Raw genomic sequence first — 14,210 nt, forward strand, 5'->3', positions numbered from 1 at the left:
AATATAAATTTTATCCCTCAAAATTGAAATAAAGCTGATTCTTCTGTCCTCACACACTCAGGATCTGAAAGTCTCTTACATTTTTTCAGTATTACAGTACACTACAGTACTTTAATCCATAGTTCCTGATTAATGAGGAGTTACTAAAGTACAAGCTGTTAAAAAAGATGTTACTGTCTTTACAGATGTGGCAAGAGACTGAAAACATGCTGTTGTTTGCATATATTTAATATTCAGCTCTGCACAGGAGCTGAAGCAGAGTGCAGCCTGTTGCTTTTACAGTATAATACTTGTAATAAAAGTACAGTAACAGTAATTAGTGACTGATTAGCCCGGAACGTTTCTCTTGATTTCTTTAGTAAATTCATTCACCTGCACAGATTAGCTAAACGAACCCTGACAGCCGAGTGCTCGTCTTAGCTAGCTAGGTCTCAGGAGCTAGCTAAGGACGGTAGTTACGGATTAGCTTACAAACACGATTAACTTACCGAAAAAGTGCAGCGGGGCCTCGGGTCCTTCTGTCGGGTAGTCCAGTTTATTGAAGAACACCTCAGACTGTCAGGTTAAAACACTCGGTCGTGTTTTCGTAGCGTAAACGCTGGCCCGCCTCTCAGAGCCTACGCTCTATCTGCTATTCCCGAACAGAGATACGCAAGTTTCTCCGTGACTGCAGCTGTCAGTCAAAGCTGCTATGATGACGTTACACCCCAATTTAACATCACCGCGGTAGGAATTAGAATCAAACTTATGGGAAAGGAGACCCCTTGGACATCAATCAGCATGATGAGAACTATTGATAACAAAAGAAAGAATCTTTGGAAAAAAATTATCTAAGGAGAATAAATTTATTTTAGTCTGACCCCAGTCCCATCCGCTAACATGGAGGAGGCGGGGTTTATGACCTATACTGCAGCCAGACACCAGGGGGCGATAGAGACGTTTTGGCTTCATTTTTGGGGAGCTGTGGCGTCGTCCATGTTTTCTACAGTCAATGGTAGCTTAGCACAACAACAACAACACCCAGGAAGCACACAGTCGCAAAGAGAGAGCGTCACCCTGTAACCATGGCAACCGTAACGCTGCCGCCTGGAACAACAGAACATAGCTGTCAAACCAAACCCAAACAGTCCTGACCCGCCACAATATGAAACAGGAAAATGTAATCCATTTATTTCAACAAAGTAACTGTATTCTAAATACCACCTTTTTAAACGGTAACTGTAATGGAATACAGTTACTCATATTTTGTATTTTAAATACCTAACGGCGGTACATGTATTCCGTTACTCCCCAACACTGGGCATGATGATACAAATGGTTTGGATGAAAATTGCTGTTTTTCGATTATATAAACGAAATCAAATTCTTCCTATTTTAATTTTTTTTAAATTACACTACTGACCAAGTTCAGGTGGGTTCAGCATATGAAAGCAGTCCACTAGTGCAGATGAATAGCAACAAATGCAAACAAAATTCTAAACTAATCCCAGATGTCAATCAGTATTTGTATGGTATTCTTTTTACTGAGACCCAAACACTTAACAGTTAAAGAGAACAATAAACATACTGTTATTTCCACCTGCATGGCTGCCAGTTACTGGGCAGCTATGCCTCTCTTTGCCACTGCAGGTGCTGCTGATGTTTCAAAAGCATTTTCTGAAATACATACAGGCAGAAAATATGAAGAAAATTAAAAGAAAGAGTTCAAGAACTCCAGGTAAAAGAAGTCCAAACACCATGAAATTAATCAAAGTCATTGAAAAGTCTTCTTGAAAAGTGGACGCGCCCTACGTCAGCTGTGCCCTTCCCACCAACTTTGCTAATACAGAAGTACAGTACTTACAGAAGTGCTACTTCAACCTCACTAACCAGTGGCAGCACAACCACAACGGCTCTTATTCGCGCCCCCACTGATGTAAATGCTTTCTTGTCAAAGAAGGGGAGGCTTGGGTTAATATATGTCACCTACTGCCTCTACTGTACTAGTGATCTTGCCAGCATGTGCCTTAAAAACTTTGAACACATGAAGTTTTCTGGCAAAGATGGTCAAAAAGACAGCTAAACTGTCAGAATTTCTGAAGAGTTATTCCATGTCCTACTAAACATGAAGCCCCTAGGAGCTCTATTAATACCAGCCTGACACTGGCCTTGATGCATGTGTGAGAGTACTTGTGACCCACATGCACATTTGAAGTAGTTTGTGAAGTTTTTGAAACATGGATGATGCTTTGACGCTCATGGACAGTGCCTAATTATTTATATATCAAGTGCACACATGAGTGCCTGCTGCCAGAAAAAATTCAATACAGCTTGTTAATACCTGTTTAAAAATTCTTGCCATGACCCAGGACCTTCAACATGCCAGGTACAAATAGACACTCCGTACACCAAAAGCAGCTCTCTACAGTACTTAAAATGACGTCAGGTTTTGGTCATTCTAACGTCATAACATGTACATCTGTAACCTGCCATTTCTGAATTAGGACATGGAAGAAGTGGCACAGCACTGCGGGGCGCACGCTTCCCCCTGAGAGCTACATCAGCTGTGATCACTGATTCACATACATTGCAAGATAATTTCTGAAATAGTTTTCCTAAAGCCACTATTAGCATTTCATTTCACAACATCTGATATTACCTCCTACACAAATCAGTGCACAAATCACTTCACATAGTTGCAGTCAGATAAATATAATAATAATTTATATAAATATAAAAGTAATATATGAATAACAGAGTGTAAAAAAGTAATGGCAATATATTAAAACAGTGTAAAACACTATGTCTCTTAACAGGAATGTAGAAGTATTATGGACAGTTTTATTGTGGCCATTGTGTCTCATTTTTCCAGTTTGGGGAGACATTAATTGCTGTGGAAGTGACAGAAACCAACACATCCAAAGAAGAGATAAGCTTAAAAAAACCAGAAGATTCTGCAAAAGATGCAAGGTAATGTGTGTTTTAATCTCATGAATCATAGAACACTGTAGCTTTCACGGTGTGCTGTGTGCAGGCAGGAGAAGAGGACCCAAACGCTGGACTCATTGAGGCAAAATGTGAACTCGAAGCACCTTTATTGCTAAACTCAAACAGAACCAAACCAAACTGAGAATACCAAATAAGCAGGCAGACGGAACACACAGCTAGTTCGAGAGTACAACGCAATACTGACACAAAGAAACACGGACTTAAATACACTGAGGAAGTCATCAAGGAATTAGAGACAGAAGGGGAACACAGCCGGGGGAAATCGGGACTGACGAGACAAGCAAAGAAAAACTAGAAACACTACACACAGGCCAGGGAATATCAAAGTAAAAAAGGAAACAAGAAACAATTCACAAAGGTGAAGACTTGACACTACACTAAACACGAGGGCACAAGAACAACCTGATAACCAAACCCTTAACTAGAATACTGAAACATAGAAGTATAATAATAATCAACAAAGCCCACAATACAGAAGCAAACCAAAACATAAGAACTCAAAATGCTGGGTCAAAATGACCCAGAACCGTAACAGTAGCTACATGTTTGCTATTAGCCGTTTACTGTTACCTTGGTAACCCTTGTGTTGTCATGGGGTCATTTTTGACCCCTGAGGACAACAGGTGTGTGGCAATCGGGAGGACGTTACACGGGTTAAGTTTGCAACTGTTGTTAATGTCAACCTAAAACACTTTTTTTTTTAGTTTTGTGTGCCATACCACTGATTTCCTTTTCAATACAATACCCAGTAAAATTCAGGGTGGTATCACTTTGCACAAAAACTTAATGTGTTATTTGATTTCAGATTATAGCTTAATGATTACAGGACATCAGACTACTTGTTCTTATTGTGTAATTATAAAGAAGTATCATACAGAAATAAATAACCTGAAGTTTCAACAAAAACATTCAACATTCACACTTTCCCTCATTTACAGTAGTGCTGTGCCACACTACAAATTTTGTTATTGATCCAATAACAAGTAAATACAGAGCCAATAATTTTAAGTTATTCAGGCAGCTAACTGAGGGAGAGTAGTGTGCCATGACTTATGGGATGAATTCTCAATTTGCAAATTCTGAACACATTTTAATCACCACCGTATCACTGTGATTGTTACCTGTGTATTGAAACTGAGTTTCTGGAGGCCTGGAATGTAAAGCTTTCTGCCTTTTAAAGCACACAAAAAGGTTTGGACATTTTTCATAGTGCATGTTTGAGATTTATTTTTTCCAAATAAATAATTAACACAGTTCAGCGGGCTACATACTGAACTAGTACCGATCCAGTTGTGTTAGTATCAATCCGATACCAATTCTAGTGTTGGTAACGATACTATCGATAATTGGATCGATCCACCCACCTCTGTTTTGCTGCATTTTTCTATCCTGTGTTGTTTTCTTAAGTTGCTCTGCATGTGTGTATGGTCAGAAGGGGTCCTTTTTCACTGGAAAAGTGACAATTAAAAGCTTAATCAATCTTAATCAATGTGACCTGTTAGGGCTACTATGCATTTTGCATCATGTTTAAGATAACTGGATTTAGGGAAAACAAAATTGTGGGTATTGGCAAAATAGAAAAAAAAAGACCATTTACATCTGAAATGCTGAGCTGAACATATATGAAAAATCAGCAGCTCTCATTGTTTAGATAGCTGTAATGCTTTGAGCATATCTTCTTGGAATCGCCTCTTCCGAGAAGGTGCACTTGAAGTTGTCACTCCAGTAACCAGAAATTCCAGTTCATATTAGATTTTTCCGGTCACTGTAAGAGATAAAAAACGACCTGGCTTCTTAAGCAGTTGCGCAGCTTGCCAGAGAGAGAGCGAGGTGAACAGCTGTTCCACAGGTAAGAATACTTATGCTGTACTTGTGTTGCAATTAGTAGTTTTTCTGTCTTTGTATAGTTTAAAGTCCATTCAACAGCAAGTTAGTGAGATAGGTTAATGCTCTTTATGAGTTCATACTTTGAATTCGCTGATTGTAAATGACTCACTTTCCTCCCTCGTGTGCTTGCACATGGGCATTTTTTCTCAGTGTTTAAATTCAACGATGTTTTTCTTGACATAAGCTTTGTGTTTGAATAGATTTTGACTTTATGTAGTGCATTTATAGAGGAATGAGCATAATAAGGATAGTTTTTTAATTTTTTTTTTGAAAGGTTGAGTTTCAGAGAGTGATACATTCTCATGTTATCATCTTCATCTTTTCAAAGGTTTGGTGTAAAAATGAAGCCAGGTATTGTATGAGATCTGGAAAACTTGATGGGTGGTTTTTGTTTTTGGTGCTGGTATTTGCTGGTGTTTTGTCAGAGCTTATGGTGTATTAGAAAACCTGTTTTTGCAGATGAGCACAGAAGGTTAATCTGACAAAGACAGAATCGAATGTACAAATCTGACACATTTATTAACAGCTGATTTCGTCAGCTAGCCAGAATTAAAACTTTTCAGTTCTTACATATTTTGCTGGTATTCAGCAAAATATGTAAGAACATGCAAACATAGAACTGGAAATACAGATTTTTGTTAATAAGGCTAACCTTTAAGGTCACCTTTAAGCAAAAAACTACTAAACAGCCTTTTTGTTGCCCTCAGTTGGAGGCAGTTTGTTCTATGGACCTCCCAAAGCAGTGACAGAAGTAAGAGCTGGATACCTGCATAAGTCTCCTCCTCTAAGATTGATGACAACAGAGGTAATATAACCCACTCAGTGATCCAGTAATTGTACTTATATTTGCAGTTCTTTGTGAAAAGTACAAAACATTGTTTAACCTTTTTTTTTTTCAGAAAGCATGGAAGAGACGTTTCTTTATCCTGTTCAAGCTCAGTGACACAGAATATCAGCTCAAGTACTTCAAAAGAAGAGAGGAAAAGGACAAGCCAGCTGGAGAAATAGACTTATCACAGTAAGTTCTTGCATAACACTTTAAAAGCTCACCTTAAGCCATTAAGTTCTTTGAGAATGTAAACCAGCATACTCCTTTGTTTTCCAGCATATTCTTTCACCAGCTTAAATGTGTGTTGAACTTTTAAAATACCAAATCTAAAAATACAATTTCATGTACATACATGTTTCTAGAATTTCAAATGGCGCGATGCAAATAGGGCAGCTCTGCTTTTGAGGGTTTAACTTTTTTCAATCCTCCATCAGGGTCTCAGTGTTGCATGTGAGTCCGCAGCATCATCCAAAATGGAACTGGATCCAGAAAAGCTTTAAATGCTCCCCTTCCTGTGTGCTCTTCATCAAGTCTACGGAACGGGACTACTTCCTTGTCGGGGAGAACAGGTCAGTCAGCTGGGCTTTATAGGCTACATAAAGCTGGCATGCATTTTCTATATCCCAATTTATCATTCGTGCATTTTATTACACTGTCCTGTAAAAGTTCTAGGCAAACCCCAGTGCAGATTGTCATGTGTTTCTTTTGTCTGTTGTGCCCAAGTACTGACTGCTGTTGTGTGTATGGACCCCCAGAATACAGAATTAAAAACAAAAACAAAAACATAAGGAATCATAAATGCTTTTCAAAATAAACTACAGTCATTTTGTTATAAAAATGTCTGACTCATCTGAAGTGTGGATAAAAGCAGCCAACTTTAATGGGTGTAACTTTTTCAAAAGAGATTGGTTTATATTGTTTTTTTTGTTGTTTTTTTTTTTGGGGGGGGGGGGGGGGGGGGGGGGTGTCCATAATATGTTCCTGTAAAAGTAAACTGCATTAATTTGAAAGTCAGCAATGGCAAAACCAAGACAACAGGCTTTCAATTACACTTTCTCACCTCCCCCCTGCCCTTCACACCCTATTACTATTTTAGGAGGTTTGAACAATCAAAAAGACACCATAATGCTGCTTTCTGGTTTAGTAACATTTATCATCTGGTGACGGCTTTGCTCAAACTAAATTGCCCCTTTTTACTAAATTGTTATTATTTCCACTCTGCGTTTAGTTTTGGTATTGAATTTTAAATTAAACCCAGTAGTTGTATTTGTGGAGCCTAAAAAGACCTTCATTGGTGTCCTTTATTCTTCCAGCGACGATGTGGATGGCTGGTTCTCTGACCTGTTTGATGCAATGAAAAGCCGACCTCATAAAATCTCCTCTTCAGGGGTACATTTAACCTTTTTTTTCTTCATAAAAATAATAAATAAAATTTAATTATATGCAGTGTTTGCTTCTTGTGTCACTGACTTGGACCATCCTGCTCCTATAGGAGTTCCCTTATAAGCAGGCAACGATTGAGGTAAATACTCAAAATCTACTTGGCGATATCTACTCAACACATGCACAGCATCTGAGGAAAGCTTTGACATTTTTTAAAAAATACATTATTACAATATACAGTGCCTCCTTCTATGACAAAAATAACAACAAAAAATCTCTTTTTTCCAGGTAATTTCAAAACCACTCATCAGAAAAAAGAATTCTTTCGCAGAGGCTGAAAAGGTTAGTCACCAAAAGCCCTGTGTTGATTTGGCTCATGCTTTCAAAACCAGTGTATACTGTCAGTGTGATACTAATTGAGAAATCCAAACACTAAATTATATCCTAATTTTTTTTTCTTTCTGCAATTTTCTTTGTTCTTCCAATCCATGCTTCTCAATTTCATAAAATATTTTTATGGGGTTTGTCTTGTCAGGACAATGGAAATGTTTGAACGTGTGCGTGTGTGTTTTTACTTGTCAGGGATTCCCAAAAATCCGGTCGATGTCTGATCCGTCCTCAAACGCTTTGGAGAATGTCACTGAAAAACCCGAGGTGCAACATCTTCACTTGACTTTTCGTAGATAGTAAACAAAATTACCTCTCTCCATTTGAGAATTAGACTTGACTGTATGCATTATTGCTTTGCATCTTACTCAACAGGAGCAAGCGGATTCTAAAAGACGCGCATCTGAGCCTGTGGAACCAATCTATGAAGTTCCAAGACCACAAAAAGTACAACTGGGATTAAAAATTATTTTCATTGCTAATTCTTTGGCCTGATCAATCATGTGTTTTCTCTATAAAATGACAAATAGAATATGTTCATGTTAGAGTTTTCCAAGGTCCAGGTTTGAAAAAACGCAGCACAAAACCTAGAGATAAACAGTTTCGTAGCATATGTGACAAATGATGAATCACATCTTTGATCAAAAGTACAGTGACTAAGACTTTTAGTAAAACCAATTTCTTTTTTCTTTTTTTAATTATATACAGAATGTGAATAAAGATGGACCAACAAGTGGGAAACGACGCAACAGTGTGGAAGCATTGTAAGTATTAATTAATGTTTCCATTGTCATACAGATTTCTTTAAAACTTTCTTCAGCGTTGGTGAGTACTACATTTCATAATGTTTGTTCTCATTTAGATATGAAACAATGAGTGGCTTTAGATATATTGAAGAATCAGCTCAGCCAGAGTAAGCATACAGAATTTTTCAAGATAATGACAATGATAATGATAGCTAACTGCTTATGGTTGCTGAAAATGTAACCGTGCCAAATGCCTCTAGGGACCATGAAGTTGAGGACGTTAATAAAAGCACGCTGATGAGGACTGTCACTCAGACCTTTGACAAAATGAAGACACAGTTGTCCCCGCTGCCCCCGTTTGCTGAGGAGCCAGATGCTGACGACAACAGGTAGCTCTCACGCAGTTAATGCAGTTTCTCTTAATGCTTACGGTCCTATCTCTGTTTGGCTTGTTTACTTCAGTCTTCTCTATAAGTTCCCCAGAGCCCTTCGTGACATGTGTTGTGAGCACCCTACATACCAAAAATAATAATCACAGGTAACTGTGGTGCCACGGGCACAAACACCTTGACAACAGCCAGACTTATTTTTAACACACGGAACTGTTTACACTCCAGGAAGAGGCAAGAATTTATAAAAGGCAGCGTTTCAGAGCCAGTTTAGCAACAAATGTGCTTGACGACATGAAACATATCTTCTTATCTTGGGAAAGAAGTTGTGTCTCAACTCGCACTCTGCCTCTACACTTGGACTGAACATCTTTACTGATTCATTTACAGTTAGGCTATGAATGTGTGTTATGGCACAACTGAAAAAGGCCTATATATAAGCTAAACATATCAATCATATATCTCTCAGATTGGGTGAAACAGTTTAAAATAATCTGTGTTATCTGTACCTGAATCCAAAGGCGCTTTTAAACTAAACTTACTTGTGTGCATTGTCTACTGTTGATGTCTGTTATAGATTATTTACACAAATTAATTTTTTTTAAGTCATTTTGCTTCTTATGTAAAAGCCTCTTGGCTTGCGTACAATAAAAACATTGTGAAAAGGTCAGCTCAGGTAGCTTTCCTGGTAAAGTGTCTCTTTTGTTCTGTCTTCCTTCCTTCACCCACAGCCGATCACAACAGATTTCTTCTGTTAAAAAGGAGTTTTTTCTTCCCACTGTCACCCAGTGCTTCCTTATAGGCGAGTCATTTGACCGTAGCGGTTTCCTTGTATTTTATTTTAGTCTTTACCTTACAGTATAAAGCGCCTTGAGGTGACTCTTATTGTTATTTTGCACTGTACAGATAGAATTCAGTTAAACTGAATTTTGTCCTGTACAAATGTTTTATGCTTTTTGCAGAGGATTGGGTTCCCTTTAATTCCTATACTGCAAATCACTCACTCTTCATGATGTCTTTCTTAATAAATAAAAAGGAATCCCATCAAACAATACAAGGTTTCATCATCCTATATTTAAAGCACTGACGACAAACTGTTTCTTTCTTGCATTCATGCTTTTCTGTTTAACAATGATGTTCTTTGTGCAGCGAGGCTAGAAGGAACTAAAAATGTTAAGTGCGTCAATCTGAGGTGGAGTCCTAGATTTAGTTTTAACCATTCAGTGTGACCTTCCCACGCAACAGACCGGTGTTTCTTGCCTATTCCAGTTTTTTAGCCATTACCTCCTGCTGCTGCTTGTCTTACTAAAATTTCTGTGATACTGACCTGTGTAGTAATTCTTCCATTTCACACCAATGTGGCTAACTGGTGTGCTGCAACACTGAAAAATTGCTTCTCTACTCCCTCTCTCTACAGTGTGGCATAAAAACCCCTTCCCCCACTGCTTCTACATTTTGCCTTTTTGAATGTTTTGCCTCGTCCATGCTGCTTTTATGACACATTTGGTCCTCTTTTTTGAGTAACTGCAAAAGACACTATCATGGGGGTAAATGTGGATGTCTGTCCATTCCAGACTTGCAATACAGTGCCAATGACTGTTGTTGTATGCATGCAAAGTGTATGCAGCCAGACTACACATTTACTAATATCTGGTGTTTTTTTTCCCTATGCTATACAGTAAACGCTGGTCTACAGATTTAAGCAGCTGCTCTAGTGACCGTGGTGCCATGTCCCCTGTTGAACTATTGGATTCACCTGATGAAAACTCCAATGAGAGGTGAGATTAGACAGGAAGTTTTTTTTTTTTTTTTAATTCACTTTCATAATAAGCAAACACAATGCGCCAGTAGGTGTTAACCTGTATTAGGGATAAGTGGCTTTACTTGACACATGGACATGGTAGCATTTTAAAACCCAACTATAGCAATGTCTGTCATATAAAAGTCAGAGGCAGCTATGTAATCTTTACAAAAGCCCCACAAAAAAAGTTGTCACCACAGTCTGACTTAACCAGAATTGAATGCTGACATGTTAGACTGGTTGGCGTGGTTTCTGGAGATTTCCACAAGAACGCTGCTTCACTGAGTGAATGGTCTTTTCTTTTGCGTAAGAGTCTTACCTGTTATTGTTTTCTTTTGTGTCTTCATGTCTATGCATGTCCCATGTCTCTATTTCAGTGACATCACGGTTTATGCTGAATGCTTTTTTTCTAATACGGGTTGCTGGGTTTTTCCGACACTCTTTGACCTGTTAATGCCTTTGTCTTACTTCCCCTTCTCTTCCTGGCCTGTATTTAGTCTGTGTGCTTCCCCTTTGCTTTTGTTGTTCACAGGTTGTGATCTTCCCCTCATTTCACTTATTGTTAACTAATTTGATTCAAACTGTGTATTTTTCATAATGTTTTTTTGGGAAAATTAGTACAGTTAATGGGTACAATAATATAAATACTATTCAAGTTGTGAGGAAAAGTAGCTGGATGATTAGCTTTAGCTTTAGATTTAGATGTATTTCTCTTACGGATACAAGATATAACACTCCCTAATAAAGCTTTTGTTGTCTTTTAATTTTCTTTCAAGTATTGACAGAGAGATTGATGTGAAAGACATGTATTTCAGAAGACAGTGCACACTAACTGAAGTAAATGGAAAATCAAGGTATAAATGTGATATTAAAGCATGAAAGATCACCCAGTTTGGGCTGATTTGAGTCATACCTTTAAAGATTTGATTGAACAGTGGATGTTGTTGTCTTTTGTCTTTCTTTCAAGCTCTGACCACAGCACAGAAGAGCGGGATATTGTGGTGAACCAGGCAGACCTTAAAAATCACCTGACCCTAACAGAGGTGGATAGGAAGCCCAGGTGGGTTTATCAAAAATCAGGATGAAATCCAACAATCCTCAAACTGAAAATGTATTCACATAGGACTGCTTTGAGTCAGATAACTGAGAAGCCTTGTCTAAATGGAAGATGTAGTGTCAAATGCTTTCCAACTCATTAATATTTATGGAAACACAAAAATCTCAGACATTTGTGTCATATTTACTCAGGTCTGTTGATCGGGTTTCGTTTAATCCTGTGTATCAGTGGCAAAGCTGGCCACAGTTGGACTGTTTGTCCTTACTTGCGCTTTTAGCTGACGAGGCTTAATATTGTTTATTCATGGCATGTTTGAATTTATCAGGCTATTTCTTATGTCAGTTTAATTGCTTTTCTCTGATATGTTTGTGCTGATATTTTGCATGCCACTGTGCATAGCGGCGGTCTCATCTGTTCATCCAACATTTAACATGCTAACTGAGACCTGTAGAGTCTCAGATCTTGTATTTTTTGTAATTTCTTGGAGTGAATTTGCTTGGACATCCACTCCTTAGAAGACTGAGGCATTGCGTTAACACACAAATCCTCATGAAAACTGCCAAAACCGCTTTCATAGACATGCTCAGACTTGCTGATGATCAAGTGCATATGATTATAAGCACCTGGCCTCTAATGAAATGAAATGAAATGCCCATGGAAGCAGTAAGCATAAACTTACATTTTTAAAGGAATGTATACAGTCCTGTGAAAACCTTCTTTTTCTGCGGTATGCTAAATAGAAGAACCAGAAGCTACAGAGTGCTTGGAAAACTCAAACCTCTCTTTGTGTATGTGTGTCAGTGTGTCTGGGTGGACGGGACAGCCACAGACCGTGTGTCTGTTCCACAAAGGCGACCAGATTCTGGCAGTTAATGACCTGCAGGTCAGCACTGTGGAGGAGTTCACCACGTTTATCAGCAAGTCACTCAAGAATGAGGTATGCTCATAACTTGCAACCAACCAAATGACAACGCACTAACAGATTATCAGAGTCCATGATATAGATGTGTTAATTCATGCATGCATTCAGTCTATCTGAAAAGCAAATCTGCTTTCAGGTGAAAGTGACCCTCCTGCGTCAACCTGGAAACCAGCAGCTGCACCTGCCAAACTTCACCTGCACTGATTGGCAAAATGCTAATTAGAAAGGAGAAATTTCCTTCTTCTACAAGCCAGCATGTGTTTATATGACCTGTGCTGACCACTTACAGTAGCTGATAGTATTTTCCCTTCCCTTGCTTTTGTTTTTTTGGTTTTGTTTTTAAATCTGTCACCAGTTTACTCAACAAATGAAGGATGAAAATGATTTTGCACCTTGCATAAACCATATTTGTGACCCAGATAGATGTGATCTTCTTTTGGACAAGTACTCAGTGTATGTTTTAGTGCTTGTTTAATTAACTGCAGATAAGAGGCCTATTGTCAAAAGTTACCAAAGAAGAAAACAAAAGGCAGACATTAGGCAGAAAAATATTTCCTCGTCGCGTTAACGGTGCCTTTTGTAATGTTCCCAGGCTGATGTCAGTGTCTGCAAGATATTAAATTGTACATGTTGTGAAGAAATGGTGTAAATATGTAGATGACAGTAAATATTGAGCCTATTCTAATGTCTTCAAGTACTTTTTCCTAACATAACCTACCCAATTGTGTGTTTGCTATTGTAAGATCACCGGAAGCACCAGCTAACAGATTTAACCTAAAAAGTTACGGTTGAGTTCTTTTTGACAAAGTTATATATTTTATGTATTCTGAAAATATACACGTGTGCATTTAAAGTATTATATTCCTGCGGCTTAGGAAAGCCAGATATCTAATGTGAATGCTATCACCAAGGAATGCTGATAAATCTCTGGTTTACCTTGTAACCACTGAAGCCTGGTGATTGAGAGCAGAGTGTCACAAAACAGCCGGAGGCCGAGTACCAAAATCAAACCCACGTGCAGAGAACCCAAAGCGGAGGCTGAGGAAAGGGTTTAACAAAGTTTTATTAGCTAGCACAAGGATGATGTTTACAATGGCACTTGACTTAAGGCTTGACACATGAGGGGTGGGGGTCTTTGCTAGGAGAGAGGGATAAAGCAAGGGGACAGGTCCAAGAAAGCAACGACAGCTGACTGGTGATTAGGTACGCACTGGAAGAGAGGAGAGCAGTGTTAAAGCGGTAGCCAATGAGGAGTTCTGGAGAGGGTGGAAGCTATGGAAATCTTCATCTTACTGTGCAGGTGAGAGATGGAAACGTTGAAGGAGAGGTGGTGCGGTCCAGGTGGGTTTGGTGGTGTGTGTCCACCTGAGCGGTGAAGGTCCCGTGGTAGTGTAAGGGCAGGAGGGCAGGCAGGTGAGGCAAGGAGATGATTCTGAAAGCAGGCGGGTTAGCCAGATTTCCAGGATAAGTTATTCAGTGTGATGGAATTTCCAGGAGCAACTAGAACACAAGACTGCAAGGTTAGTAAAGCACTTGAGAATCATAGCCATGAAGCATGAGGCCTGGTTACCAACATAGGATTGTTGACAAACTGGTGAGGAAGTAGTGTCAGCAAGCAGCTTAAATCTCCAACCTAATTGCCTCAATCAGCTCCAGGTGAGGGAGGCTGTAGGCCCTGCCCATTGGTGGAGGTGGATACCAGGGAGGCCCAGACCTTCAGCGGAATTTTACAGCCACACACCCAGACCATGACACAGAGAATCTTTTTATGTATGCAGTGATTACATGATTGCACAAATAAAATAACACAAATAAAATGCT

General features: G+C 38.9%; 1 protein-coding gene across 1 annotated transcript; it reads left to right on the plus strand.

Moving 5' to 3' along the window:
• Window positions 1-5,216: 5,216 nt before the first annotated feature.
• On the plus strand, window positions 5,217-12,612 carry LOC134633502 (pleckstrin homology domain-containing family S member 1-like). The gene is made up of 13 exons (XM_063482331.1): window positions 5,217-5,226; window positions 5,583-5,680; window positions 5,775-5,893; window positions 6,139-6,273; window positions 7,018-7,093; window positions 7,197-7,226; window positions 7,670-7,741; window positions 8,183-8,238; window positions 8,481-8,609; window positions 10,289-10,387; window positions 11,378-11,470; window positions 12,269-12,404; window positions 12,526-12,612. The coding sequence occupies exons 1-13, from the start codon at window positions 5,217-5,219 to the stop codon at window positions 12,610-12,612; spliced, it is 1,140 nt and encodes a 379-aa protein (XP_063338401.1).
• The last annotated feature ends 1,598 nt before the right edge of the window (window positions 12,613-14,210 follow it).

Source organism: Pelmatolapia mariae, linkage group LG8, assembly GCF_036321145.2.
Source record: "Pelmatolapia mariae isolate MD_Pm_ZW linkage group LG8, Pm_UMD_F_2, whole genome shotgun sequence".
Lineage (NCBI taxonomy): Eukaryota > Metazoa > Chordata > Actinopteri > Cichliformes > Cichlidae > Pelmatolapia > Pelmatolapia mariae.

Excerpts from the sequence above, each read along its gene's own strand:
- LOC134633502 (XM_063482331.1), top strand. Across the intron at positions 6,274-7,017 it reads TTCCTTGTCGGGGAGAACAG|CGACGATGTGGATGGCTGGT; the intron begins GTCAGTCAGCTG and ends TTATTCTTCCAG. Across the intron at positions 7,227-7,669 it reads ATAAGCAGGCAACGATTGAG|GGATTCCCAAAAATCCGGTC; the intron begins GTAAATACTCAA and ends TTTACTTGTCAG.